General features: G+C 31.0%; 1 protein-coding gene across 2 annotated transcripts; it reads right to left on the bottom strand.

Annotated features, from left to right (window-relative positions):
- LOC18594486 (putative callose synthase 8) lies at positions 6,148-8,890 on the bottom strand. 2 transcript variants are annotated; one of them, XM_018124927.1, is made up of 2 exons: positions 8,601-8,890; positions 6,148-6,662 (listed from the first exon to the last, which is right to left on the bottom strand). In XM_018124927.1, exons 1-2 carry the CDS (start codon positions 8,869-8,871, stop codon positions 6,655-6,657), a joined length of 279 nt encoding a protein of 92 aa, XP_017980416.1. In that variant the 5' UTR covers positions 8,872-8,890; the 3' UTR covers positions 6,148-6,654. The 2 variants fall into 2 exon arrangements, with proteins under 2 accessions (XP_017980416.1, XP_017980415.1); XM_018124926.1 differs by lacking the exon at positions 6,148-6,662 and adding an exon at positions 8,104-8,434.

Genomic DNA, 14,911 nt, shown 5'->3' on the forward strand with positions numbered 1-14,911 from the left:
CATTTGACCTATGTTATTATTTCCTTTGTTAAGCTTAACCTTCCCCCTCTTTGTAGATATGGGTTAGAAAAATTAAAAAGTGGTAAAAGAAGCAAGAACTCCATAAGATTTAAATTCCAAGACAAAGGCCAGGCCCTAATGGTTGCCTTTGTTTTGTGATTTAAGTCCAAGTATGTCAAAGATAAAAAAGAGAATAGAAAATGAGAAAAGTTGTGTTATTACTTCTAAAATGAGCATTACGTTGAAATAAAATCTTACTTTTCTTTTATTCTAATAAAAGTTTATTAATTTATACAAATTATGGAACCATTTATTTATTAGTTAGACATGAAATTTTAATGATTTTCTGATCGCTTTCTACCTGAATCTTGATAGATTTTCAATGAAATTTCTTTGATTTTTCAATGAAAATTCAACAGATTTTTTATAAATTTTTAAGGAGTTTTGGATAAAGTTGTATTAGATTTTTGGTAGATTTCTATTAGATTTTTACTGAATTCCAACAAAACTAACGTCTCAAAATTTAAATTATTTAAATGAACGTCAAAAGAATTTATACCCTTTTGGCCAAAAAGTTTTCTTTCATTTTTTAAGTAAAACATTTTCGACTTAATTTTTTTTTTCAAAATTTTAACAAAAATTTCAATCATGTTATGAAAAATAACTCAAAAGAACAAATAATGATAATTGAAAGAACAAGAAAAGAAAGAAACTATTTAAAGGGAAGAAAAGAGATCTTATTGAAGTGTGTGTTTACAAATGAATTGAGGGGGCCTATTTATAAGCAAATAATCCCCTTATCTTGATAGAATTTACAAGATAAAGATAACACTTAGAGATTAGGTGGATTAAATTCTAATCCAATCTAATTTACATCAAATTTAGATATAGATAGAATAAATGGATATTCACAAAAATATTCATAACACTCCCCCTTGAATATCCATTGTATTAAGAATATGCCTCGTTAAAACTTTATAAGGAAAAAACCTCATGAGAAAAAAATCAGAGTGAAGGAAAAAGAGTACATAATTCTTTTCAAGAATACGCTTATGAAATACTGCCTCATTAAAAACCATATCAAGAAAAACCCAGTGGGAAAAACCTTGATGAAGGAAAAGAGTACAGTGCGTATTTTGCTCCCCCTGACAATTGCATTATTTAAGATATTTAAAACGGTGCATCCTAATCTTTTGTATCAACTTTTCAAATGTTGCAGTAGGAAGGGCTTTAGTAAACAAATCTGCTAGATTGTCACTTGAACGAATTTGTTGAACACTAATATCACCATTTTCTAGAAGGTCATGAGTGAAGAAGAATTTTGACGAAATATGTTTTGTTCGATCGCCTTTAATGTATCCTTTTTTTAATTGTGCTATGCAAGCAGTATTATCCTCGTATAATATTGTCAGAATTTCTTTCTTGGTTGACAAACCACACATTTCTCGAATATGTTGAGTTACAGATCTTAACCAGACATATTCACGACTTGCCTCATGAATTGCTAAAATTTCTGCATGATTAGAAGAAGTAGCAACTATAGTTTGCTTTACAAAATGCCATGAAATAGCCGTACCTCCATATGTGAATAAATAACCTATCTAGGATCGAGCTTTATGTGGATCTGATAAATATTCTGCATCTGCATAACTAATTAAATCTGATTTTAATGCATTTGAATAATATAAGCCCATATCCATTGTTTCTCGAAGATATCGAAGTATATGTTTAATTCCATTCCAATGTTTTCGAGTTGGAAAAGAACTATATCTTGCTAATAAATTCACAACAAATGAAATATCAGGTCGTGTATTGCTAACAAGATACACTAAAACTCCAATTGCACTAAGATATGGTACTTTAGGACCAAAAAGTTCTTCATTATCCTCACGAGGTCGGAAATGGTCTTTTTCCACATCTAATGATCTTACAACCATTGGTGAACTCAATGGATGTGCTTTGTCCATATAAAATCGTTTTAGCACTTTCGCTATATAATTAGATTGATGGATAAAAATGCCATTTGTCAAATATTCAATCTGAAGACCCAAACAAAACTTTGTTTTTCCAAGATCTTTCGTCTCAAATTCTTTCCTTAAATAATCCACGGCTTTTGATAACTCTTCAGGAGTTCCAATAATGTTTAGATCATAAACATAAACAGTAATTATCACAAATTCAGATCCGAATCTCTTTATAAAAACACATGGGCATATAGGATCATTTTTATAGCCTTCTTTCGATAAATCTTCACTAAGGCGATTATACCACATGCGTCCGGATTGTTTTAATCTGTATAAATATTTATTTAATTTGATCGAATAAATTTCTCGATATTTCAAATTTTGTGCTTCAGGCAACTTAAATCCTTCAGAGATTTTCATATAAATATCATTATCAAGTGAGCCGTATAAATAGACTGTAACTACATCCATTAAACGCATTTCAAGTTTTTCATGTATTGCCAGACTAATTAAATATCAAAATGTAATTGCATCCACAATAGGAGAATATGTCTCTTCATAATCAATACCAGGCTTTTGGGTAAAACCTTGTGCGACAAGCCGTGCTTTATATCTTACAATCTCATCTTTCTCATTTCGTTTTTGTACAAATACCCATTTATATCCCACTGGTTTTACGCCATTTGGTGTACAGACTACAGGTATAAAAACTTCACGTTTTGCAAGTGAATTTAATTCTACTTTGATTGCGTCTTTTCACATTGGCCAATCATTTCTATATCTACATTCTTCAACAGATGTAGGTTTACGATCCTCATTTTTTTTCATAATGTTAAGCGCTACATTATATGCAAAAATTTCGTTGACGTTTATTTCATTTCGGTTCCATCTTTTTCCCGTCATGACATAATTTATTGAGATCTCTTCATTTTCACTAATTTCAGGCACTTGAATTTTTTCTGAAATTATGTCAGAGGTTTCTTTTAGAGTTTTTGTTTCCTCTTTTTGACCATTTTGAATATTTGCTCCTTTTCTTTTTTGAGGATTTTTATCTTTGGAACCGACTGGTCTTCCACGCTTCTAACGTGTCTTAGAGTCATTAGCAACAACAGATTATCCTACATCAATTCTGATTGGAGCATTTGCAATTGGTATATGAGATTTAGTTACTCTTTGTAGGTCAGTAAATGCTTCTGGCAACTGATTTGCTATATTTTGCAAATGAATTATCTTTTGAACTTTTTGTTCACATTGATTTGTGTGAGGATTAAAACTAGTTAATGATAATGTATTCCAAGATATTTCCTTTTCCAACTGCTTATTTTCTCCCTCTAATGTTGAAAAATTTTTTTCATCAAAATGACAATCAGCAAACCTTGCAGTGAATAAATCTCCTGTTGAGGGTTCTAAATATTTAATTATAGATGGAGATTCATATCCAACATATATTCCTAACCTCTTTTGAGGACCCATCTTTGTGCGTTGTGGTGGAGCAATTGGAACATATACCGCACATCCAAAAATTCTTAGATGGGAAATATTTGGTTCCTGACCATAAACCAATTGTATAGGGGAGAATTTATGATAACTTGTTGACCTGATGCGTACAAGTGATGCTGCATGCAAAATGGCATGTCCCCAACCAGAAATTGGGAGTTTGGATTTCCATAAGTAATGGCCTTGCAATCAGTTTAAGGCGTTTGATAAACGATTATGCTGGACCATTTTGTGTATGAACATGACTAACAGATTGTTCAACATTTATTCCAATAGACATGCAATATTCATTAAAAGCTTGAGACGTAAATTCACCAGCATTGTCAAGGCGAATAGTCTTGATTGCATAATCAGAAAAATATGCTCGCAAATGAATTATTTGTACAAGTAATCTTGCAAATGCCAAATTGCGAGTTGATAACAAGCACACATGTGACCATCTTGTTAATGCATCAATTAAAACCATAAAATATCTGAATGGTCCACATGATGTATGTATGGGTCCACATATATCACCCTGAATACGTTCCAAAAACATAGGGGATTCAATCCCAACTTTTGTTGGTGATGGTCTTATAATTAATTTACCTTAAGAGCATGCGGAACATGAGAATTCATTAAATTGAAAAATTTTCTAGTTTTGCAATGGATGATCACATGAATTTTCAATAATTTTTCGCATCATTATTGATCCGAGATGGCCTAACCGGTCATGCCAAACATTAAAATTATCAGTAAACTTTTGATTTACATAAGTTTCAATCATTTTAATTTTTGTGTAGTACATTCCAGAGAACAAAGCGGGTAATTTTTCCAATACACATTTTTTACCCAATATAATAGATGTAATATAAAGATATTCAGTGCCTCTTTCATTTGTTGTCTCAATATGATATCCGTTCAAACGTATATATTTAAAACTTAATAAGTTTCTTTGAGACCTTATAAAAAATAATGTATCTTTTATTGTGAACTTTGTTCCTCCAGGTAGTGAAATATTGGCTCTTTTAGAACCTTCAATTAATCTTGTACTACCAGATATTGTATTGACATTAGCTTCTTCCATTGTTAAGCGGGAAAAATATTTCTTGTCTTTAAATATAGTGTGCGTTGTAGCACTATATATTAGACAAATATTTTCATTATTGATCTTGGATTTAACAAGATGAATATCCATATTTTCTTTAAGAAAAATAAAATATATATAGTAAGAAACTTATATAAAAGAACATTAAATATAAACTTTGTTATTAAAATACAAAAAATATATCTTCCTAATAGACATATTAAAAAACAATAACTTCTAAATAGAATTGTACTAAACATACCAAGTTCCTAATAAAGTTATACTAAAACACATCAACAAAAAATTTAAGAAATTTTATTATTGGGATTTCCATCACCAATCAAATGATCAATCCGTCCTTCAGGGTAGGCAAAAAAATAAGCAACATCCAAGTGTGTTATATCAACTTGGCTATCATTTTCAACAAAATTTGTTTCGATATTTTTTCCTTTATCCTTTAGTGATGCTTGATAAAGTTCAACAAGATGTTTTGGTGTACGACAAGTATGTTACCAATGGCCTTTCATGCCACATCGATAACAAACATTTTTTGTATTCTTTTTACTTTGTCCACCTTTATCTTTTCCATGTATCTCTTCACTATTCATCCACTTCTGGTGGGTATTCTTATTATTAGAATAATAATTTATGTAACCACCATGACTACAATAATTATGATGACTTTTTCCACGACCATGATTACGACTACGATTACGACCACGACCACGGCCAGAATTTCTAAATGATGTCGCATTCACTTCAGGGAATGAAGCTGAACCAGTTGGTCGAGATTCATGATTTTTCATCAATAGCTCGTTATTTTCTTCAACCACAAGGAGACATGAAATCAGTTCAGAGTATTTCTTAAAGCCTTTTTCATGATATTGCTGCTGCAAGAGCGCGTTTGAGGCGTGAAAAGTAGAGAATGTTTTTTCTAACAAATCAGCATCAGCCACTTTTTCTCTCCACTAATTCTGTATAATACTGAGTTATACTCACTTACAGTTTTAAAATCTTCCAATCGCAGATGAATCCAATCATAACGAGCTTTTGACAGAATTACTGTTTTCTGGTGGTCATATCTCTCCTTTAGACTTTTCTAAAGGTCAACTGGATCTTTTATTGTGAGATACTTAATTTTTAATCCTTCATGAAGATGGTGGCGAAGGAAAATCATTGCTTTTGCCTTATCTTGATTGGATGTTTTATTTTCTTCTTTGATTGTGTCTCCAAGACCCATAGCATCTAAATGAATTTCAGCATCTAGAATCCAAGATAGATAGTTCTTACCGGTAATATCAAGAGTCACAAATTCAAGCTTTGTAAGATTTGACATTGTGATAGCTGAAGAAAATTTGAACTTCGACTTTGTGAAGCTTAAGTGTGAGAGATTAGAGAATCGTGCTGATAACGTGTTATGAAAAATAACTCAAAAGAACAAATAATGATAACTGAAAGAACAAAAAAAGAAAGAAAGTATTTAGAGGGAAGAAAAAAGATTTTATTGAAGTGTGTGTTTACAAATGAATTGATGAGGCCTATTTATAGGCAAATAACTCCCTTATCTTGATAAAATTTACAAAATGAAGATAACATTTAGAGATTAGATGGATTAAATTCTAATCCAATCTAATTTATATCAAATCTAGATATAGATAGAATAAATGGATGTTCACAAAAATATTCATAACAAATCAAATATTTGTTAAAAATATAACTTTTTTCAACAAAAAATTTCATAAAACTTAAGAAATATTTTATCTTATTTTATTTTATGAATAACAAATGAAACTTGAGAAATCAGATACTTATAAACCTTCACTAAGGATCAACTACCCTTCTCTACTCGTTGGCATTTCAAAGGGATTCTCAGACAGATTAATTGCTTGATGAAAAGAACTGAGAATTGGTCTGTTACCGACATCTCTTGTGAAACCAACGATCTCACGGATAGCCTGGCCAAGCTTGCAGTTGATCGAACTTCTCATCGCATCTAAGTATTCGATTATTGCTATTGCATTATTTGCTGTTTCAGGGACTGTTATTCCTAAGTCTGTTGTTGCTTTTGTATTTGATTTTTGGGATCTCTTTTTTCTGATGAGACTTTGCCCATTTTTTAATGAACTTCTACCAATCTAAAGAAAGAAAAAAAAAAGCTTCACAATGAGAATATAGGTCATGCTTGAAAAGTGAAAGTTGAGTCTCTTGCATTCCTTGCCCAACATAGAGTGTAAGCCACACAACGAAAAGAAACTTAAGAAATGTTTACCAAGTCTAAAACCGATAAGCAATAAGATTAAAGATAAGAGAATATACCAAAAATGAAATAGCATAAGATATAAACTAAGCATAAAAAGCCTACATGAGATATCAACTGTATGGGAAAGTTTACTATGAAATACTGAAAAATTGTGGATGAAAAAAGTAAGGTAAATAAATAAGTAAAGCAAGAGAAAGTTAAAGGCATCATTCCTGCAAAACTTTTCTTAGCAATTATTAAACTTTTAACCATTCATGGGTGTGAGCTTCATGTGGATTCCGTATAATATTGAAGATCAAAAAGGAAATTTACTTCCCAATTTTTTTTAGTAGGTCATTTTAGCTGCCAAGAAAACAAGATTTCTCATCATTACTAATAATTCATCAAAATAGTTTTTCAACATAAACAGAAACAAGCGCCTTTTACTTTGTTTTAGCAAAACAGAAAGTGTTTTTGGAGGGACTCTCAAACCCTGAGGTCATCATTGTTGTTTTGGGCTTATTTAACAAATCAAACATTCAAGTTGTTCAAAGCCCAATTTCTTGGAATTTTTTTGTGGGAAAAGTTTTGGCCTTTATATTTTTCATTGAGTTTTTCCATGGGCTATGATATGTGGCATTACTATTAAGTCGGATTGAGGGATCAAAGGAAATTTACGAATTTAGAGATTTGATATGTTTTAAAAATATTCAAATTTATAGGTGTAAGTGTAATCGAACCAAGATTTGACAATATAGCATGAAGCTTGAGCTTCCATTTGATTAAAAAAAAAGCAAACTTTGTTTGTCCTTTTTATTTTCTGGATTTTAATTCTTTTTAAGACATGAAGAAAGTTGGAGTATCATTCTTTTCATTTCACCTCTTTTATTTTTTCGTTTTTCTAATTTCACTAAATTTCCATTTTACTCCCATCGTTCATTAAAATAACAAATCTATAAATGTTACTAATAATACTATGGAGAAAATCGAGAAACATAGTTAAAAGATGAGTTTTTTAGTTAGAGTTAAAAAGCAAAAGGTTGCATAAAATTAAAGAGAAACAGAATAAATGTTAATATTTTATTAAAAAAAGTAAGAAATTTCACAAATTTAATCTCAAAGGTAGAATTTGAAATGAAAATAATTAGGATTCGTCAAAGTTGCTCATCCAAATTTAAGAATTTTAATAATTTCAATTTTCATTTCGTCAAACAAAATAACAATAAAATTAGCCAAACAGAGCTGTTCTCTAACTGATTTATGCATTTGTTTTTTATAACAATAAAATTAAAAATTAGCACTTAAACTAACGTGACAAACCATAAAAGAACTCCAAGGACTAGAACATGAAGTTTTCCATACCACAAAGGTGTGATAGCTTGACTTTAACATGAGGGTAAAGAAATGAGGTAACAATTTTAAACACCTCAGGTTTAACATGCCAGCACCAGGAAAACCAACAACCTCCATTAGAGAGCTCAATTAGTAGCCTTCTGATTGTTTTCATTCCCAAAATTTTTCCTTTTATACTCCATGTAATTGAAAGGATAACTTTTAATTGTTCACACTCATATTGAATAAAAGCCATCCAATCAAAAACTAATTGACTTGGCAATACTTGAGAAGGATTTGCTGAGAAAGAACATGTGGCCGCTCAACACATTTTGCCTAAACATAACCCCATAAATCATTAGAATTCCCAATCCTCAAAACTCAAACTTCCTGTTAGCAAACTACAACTATAATTTTTCTGAGACCTGGTTTACCCTAAAACCAGTAACACAAAAAAAAAAAAAAGAAAAACAAAGACATTGAAAATAAAGAAACGACTTACAAAGATAAGCAACACGAGGGGCTTTCCATTCCAGCATGTTAGCAACTCTAAGAAACCTTTGAATTTCAGAAGCCAAAGTAGGAGGCAATCTTTCACCGTTAAACATTTCAGAAACATACCGACCACTACGACAACTACTACTTTCACCGTCAGTAAGTGACCTTGTAACTCCCTTACTTTCTTCTTTTTCTCCATGGCTAATGGTTGGTTGTTTGTTGGGCTTTGGTTCTTCGTCAAAGATGGGATCAACAGGAACAATCTCATTTGACATGTTTTCTGTAGCTCTGAAAAGGAAAGGAGGGATGGGAATGAAGGGTATGAAAGAGGTGGGATTTTGATGGTTATGGTTTGGCTTCGGCTTTGCATTTTTATTGCTTTTGAGCTTGCTTAATGGGGTGTGTTTTCTGCTTTGTCTTTGCTTTTTGGTGGGAATGGAAAGATGATTTGTGATTTTTGTTTGTGTGATATGGTGTTGGCGCTTTTTCTCTGTGTCCCTCTGCTTTTGCTTTTCTTTGGGTCTTTTTCTTTACAAAAAAACTAAATAAATAAGAAGAAGCCGGGAGGAGGAGGAGAGCCTTTCGAAAGTGTGCTGCGTGGGCGGTTTTTTTATTGCTAAAAAAAAAAGAAAGAAAAGCAAATCAGCAAATCCAAGAGAGAGAGAAAAACAGAGGGAGGGATCAAATGATTGAACGTCTCCTCAAACTAAACTGATCCCATTCCTTTTCCTCTTTAATGTTCTTTCCGTCTTCTCTTATTTTTCATCTCATTGCCATTGAACGTTTTCAAGGAAAGAGAAGACTGCTAAATTTTCTCTGTTTTTAGTTGAGTTTTAATTGAATCTCTGAAAAAGATATCAAACAACTGTTGTAGTTTGTTTTTTGCTTTGATCATTTTGTTTTTACAGAAAGATTACCAAATTTAATTCAAATATCATAAGAATTGAATACTTGGACAATATTTTAATCATTTTCGATGATTTTTTCATCTCGATTGTTTTCCTCTTTCATGTTTTTGGTTTTCTTGCTTTTTGATCACAAGTATTGAAAGTTTGGGAAAGAGAAAATGAAAAGTGTGTAATTTTTTTATTCTTATTTTCATTGTCATTTTTTGTGTATTTAAAATATAAAAAATAAAAATAATATTTGACTACCAAAAGTTTCTTAAATTTTGCAATTTTTTAAAATAATGTTTCAATATGTATTACACTTTAACCATAATTTCCTCATTTTCAATTATATATGATTCTGCTTTCTACTTAATTTTTATTAAAATGCACCTACGTATTTAAGTCACGTCCTGCACCCAGGTATTTACATTATATTGATACTTTGTTCATTTTTTTAAGTCATAGTGTTAGTGTACAGACTTTGATATAATTTTCCGGGTTTACTTTATTCTAATAAAATTTCAACAATTTATGAAACCGTTTATTATTGTACAGGAAGTTTTAACAGTTTTCGATTACTTTTGTCTAAATCTCGCGATAGAATTTAAAAAAAAATTCAATAATTTTTTATAAGAATTTTAATAAATTTTTGATAAAATTATATTGAATTTTCGATAAAATTCTATCAGATTTTTTATAAAATTTCAACAAAACTAACATCTTAAAGTTAAATTATTTAAATGAAATTCAACAGCATGCATACGTTTTCATTGGAGACGAATTTTTTTTTCATTTTTGACGTAAAGCATTTTCAATTTTATTTTTTTAAGGAATATTTATGAAAGATCGTTAAAAAAAAAATCTTACAACAGAATTTTGACTTTGTCCAAAAAAAAATTTCATAAAAAAATCTTTTTTTTTATGTAAGTGAATAGATTTGTGCGAGGTTTGCGAAGAATTTTGACAAAGAAAAGGTGAATTCAAAAAGTAAATAAATAAAAAAAGAGAAGCTCCAGGGCTAAGGAATATGCAGAATAAGGAAGTAGAAGAATAATAAGAAGTGTTTTGAAGGTCAAAGTCCTTTAGGGTGGGAAAGCTTCTCACATGCCCAACTTTTTCATGCAAATTAAAAAAAAATGTGAAGAAGAAGACAAAATTAGGCAGGTTGTGGCTCATGGCTGTCTAATTATTTGTCATCTTTATCAAAGCGTGTCAACCCATTACACATATATATATTATTCAAAAATATTTTATTTTATTTATTTTATAAGTAACTATTTTTAATTAATAAATAAAACAAACCTCACGTACCAGAATGGAAAAGGTGATCATCACTGGCTGGAAATTTGTGGAATCATTTCGTTTTGCTAAGATTATAAATTAAGAGAATAAGATTTATTTTGTCACGGGTTATATTTTTAATTTGAAAATTTTTTTATTAATATGAGATTCGTGATATTTTATTTTATCTAATTATGTAATATTTTTATTATAATTACTTTCTCATTTATAAAAAAAAATTCACTTATCTTACATTAATGAAAAATTGAATAAATTCGGATAAAAGAAAAATTATTTTTTATTATTTAGCCTAAGATTAGATATAAAAAAGACACATAAATTCAGCTTGTCCATGCATGTGTTAATGAGTAATGGGTGTCTATTGAGAATGAGATTCAGTTGATATAATTGCAATGTTAAAAGAAGCTCGCTCGAGAACGATAATAGGGTAAAACTTTTAACCAGCTCTCATAGAGGCTGGCTCCACCAAGTTGTAGGGAAAAGTAGCTGGTGGTGCAAAGTAGTTTCTACCTTGTTCAAAAAGTGTTAAATGTGGGTTCTACTTGTAAAGTATGTCCACCGGCTCCTTATGCATTTAATTGTCATTTGTCTCAAAGCTTAATTAAACCAATAGGCTAATTAGAGAACAGATTCTCATAAAACAGTTGTTCCTATTTTCATTCCTTCGTTTGAGTGTGTGCATATGCATGTGTTGGGCTAAATGCTTAAATTGAGACTAAATGTTTGGATATTTTTTTAATTAAAGACTAAACGTTTCAATTGTAATAATTAAGGACTAAACATTTTCGATTGTTTACAATTAAGGGTTAAGTTGACAAGTGGATGAAAAGTGTATCACACGCGATTGAAAATTGTTTGAGTTGATGATATAGTAGCTGATTTGGCATGTTATCCAAACGGTATCGTTTTGATCTAAATCTTACGCTTAATTTTCTCCTAATTTCACCTGTTCTGCTTTATCTTCTCTTCAATCCAACGCTCTTCTCCTCAGAGATGGGCACATACATGATCACTGGTAAGGTAATACCAACTTATGACATCGAACATTATGGAATGTGTTAACTCATTGATGAAGTACGCAAGACAAATGCGAATCACCGTTCTGATCAAGTTCATTAGAGACATGTTCTGACGATATTTCCATGAACGACATGAGCAAGAGGCGAAAGCTTTCACGCCTCGCAGGTCTTGGGCTACCTCTCGGTTGAGCTAAAAATTCAATGAAGCACATCACTTTACAGTTAAACCTATCAGTCGAGTGGATGATTTGTATATGAAGTGTTAGTCGTTTCCATTAGATATTAACTTATTAATGATTTGTATAAAGTGTTGTTAATGATTTGTATGAAATGTTGATATATCATGATTTGTATGATTTTTAGGTATCTGTGAACTTCTCCTCAGAATGTACAAATATGTGAGAGGCCAAGCTTATAAAATATATCGTTAAATGCCATGGTCGAAAAAGTTGTTTCATGGCATGTTAAAAAAATGATGTTGTTACACACAAGTTTCTAAATATTTGTTACATAGCATGTTGAGAAATGTTACTTTCGTGGAATAATCAAATAGGGAAAAACGAAGTCGCTTTTCCTAAGCAAAATGACATCGATTGTCAAAAATCAAATTTACTTGCCACATCAAAGACAAATCTAAATCAAAGTTAACATCCACGTCATGCATGTGTCTTACATGCATCAGATACTTTTTACTTTAACCTTTAATTATAGAAAATCGAAAACGTTTTATCTTTAATTATTATACTTAAAAATTTTGCCTTTAAATTAACAAAAACTCAAAAATTTTAATACCAAATTAAGCATTTAATCGCATATATTATAAAAAAGATAAGTCTCTACATAGATTCCCTTTCACTGAAATAAAATTATATATATATATATATATTCAATATCACTTTAAAACACATTTTATGCAAGATTCAATACAGAGCGACACAGTGTAACAACGTGTCACCGTGTACAGCTTTGTCGGTCAATTCCTCACACCATCGCGTCAAGGACCTAACACCTTAATTTAGTTAAAGTGACACGGAGTCGGATGTGACTTGCCACAAGCTTGCAATAGCTTTACCCAACAGGCTGGCCATCTAAGTCTTTCTATGTGATTGTCTCTCTATGCTATGCACATTCAAAATCATGCTTGTATTCGTATTCGATGTAGGCCTCGTCACATACATCTGTTATCGTATACTTGCCTACAATGCATTGTAAAATCAAATCAACCATAGGGAAAAAAGGAATGAAAGTTATGATTGGGAAAAAAGAGAAAAACTACGGGTCTTTTCTTTTTTGTTAAATTATGGTAACGTAATTTAGCATTCACATAGTTTTATGATATAAAAATTTATTTATTGAATTTTATTGGTTATATTTTATTATGTTCTTTAAAGGAAATGATTATTTTAATGTAAAATATTTATTTAATTTTATTTTTTATGGAATTGATCTTATTTTACTTACATATATTTCATGTCCTTACGTTTTAAATATTAACTAATTAGAGATTTGATCAAATCATAATCCACAAACTAGTATATCAAATATATATAGACTCCCTCCATATCTTTTTTATTTTTTGTTCATCTTTTTCTTAAATATATTTTAGTTTTTAATTTTCCTATTATGTGCAAATTAAATTTTATTTGTTTATACACTTTTCTTACCGTATACCTTCCTTTCCTTTCCTCCTCCCTTGTCTCTTCTCACTACTTTTCTTCTATCCTCTCTCCCTTCGGTTGTACTTATTTTCCACTCTCTTTTTCCCCTCAGCACTCACTGTGTGAACTAGGAAAGTCACCACAAGCCTCCCAAGTCCAGTACCCTTTAACACGACATTAGAAAAGGAGCAAGAGCGACCCCAACACATGCCACACACTTCCTCTCCCCTTCCAGATTCCCCCCTGCATTATTCATCAACAAACCACCCAAATTAATTTTAGCATGCCTAAACCAAAAGCACAACTTCCATGGTTTGGCCTCATGGCCGCCCTTGCTTTATTTCTACTCCCGGAAGCTTGCATCGCTAGAAGCAGAAACAAGGATTGCGGCGTTACTCTGTGTGGAGACGTTAACATCAACTTCCCTTTTCGATTAACAAGCCAACCTCGCATGAAATACCCCATACTTTGATAAATTGATAAATAAAGTTGATCAAATGAAAATTGAGGCCAATTAAAATGTTTAAAAGTGATAAGTGACGAAAGGAGTAGTTTAGGATAAAATATTTCGCAAGTGAGAAAATACCAATAAAATAATAATAATTTTATCAGAGAAGATAATTTGTGAGATAAAAGGTGATTCATAAGTCAAGTGAGGCATAATAAGCTATTTCAGGTACCAAGGAGACAAAATAAAATTCTTAGAATAAAATAATATTAAAACATTAAAGCCGGATGTCGAAATCAGTCATGAACAAAGATCATATGGTTGATCCAAAGTGGGGGAGAAGATGACAAGCCCGAATCTATAAAAATAATTGTCATGACATACATGTGATGGATAGCACGTTTGCATGCTAAGAGAGTCCCGAAAAAAAATTTACAAAAAGTCGGTATTGCACCTAGACGTACAACAAAGTTGATTTAAACCTCGACTAGATCAAATAGAGAACTTAAGAGAAAATTAAGAATTTTAAAGTCCCAGAATGGTTTAATATGGTAAATTGGAGTTCGAAGATCAATTTGGAGTCCAACTAGAATTTTCACTATCTAGGGGCAAAATGATCATTTGCCATCTAAGGACAAAACGAGAATTTTTAAAAAAGCTTTTTAGCCCCATTTGACTTATTGGAGTATGATTTGAGGATTAAAAAGTGAAAAAAATTTACTCTTCGTATTTTTCGAAGTATAGGGGTAAAATGGTAATTTTGCCACCCCATGGGCAAAACAGTAATTTTCCACCATCAGGACATTTGTCCAGCACATGGTCTTCCCTTATCCTCATTTTGACCATTGACTAATTGTGTGGTGGAGATAAAAAGGATTAAAATTTTTAAAGTTTAAAAAACGGGCCAATGACATGATGCCATGTGTCATGCCTTTATTAATTTATTATTTTTCCTTTTTAAAAGGCACAAAAACCAGCCCATCTTCCACCCCATGGTT

The sequence above is a fragment of the Theobroma cacao genome, chromosome 7, assembly GCF_000208745.1.
Source record: "Theobroma cacao cultivar B97-61/B2 chromosome 7, Criollo_cocoa_genome_V2, whole genome shotgun sequence".
In the NCBI taxonomy this organism is placed as follows: Eukaryota; Viridiplantae; Streptophyta; class Magnoliopsida; order Malvales; family Malvaceae; genus Theobroma; species Theobroma cacao.

Excerpts from the sequence above, each read along its gene's own strand:
- LOC18594486 (XM_018124926.1), bottom strand. The coding sequence starts at position 8,871 with ATGTCAAATGAGATTGTTCCTGTTGATCCCATCTTTGACGAAGAACCA.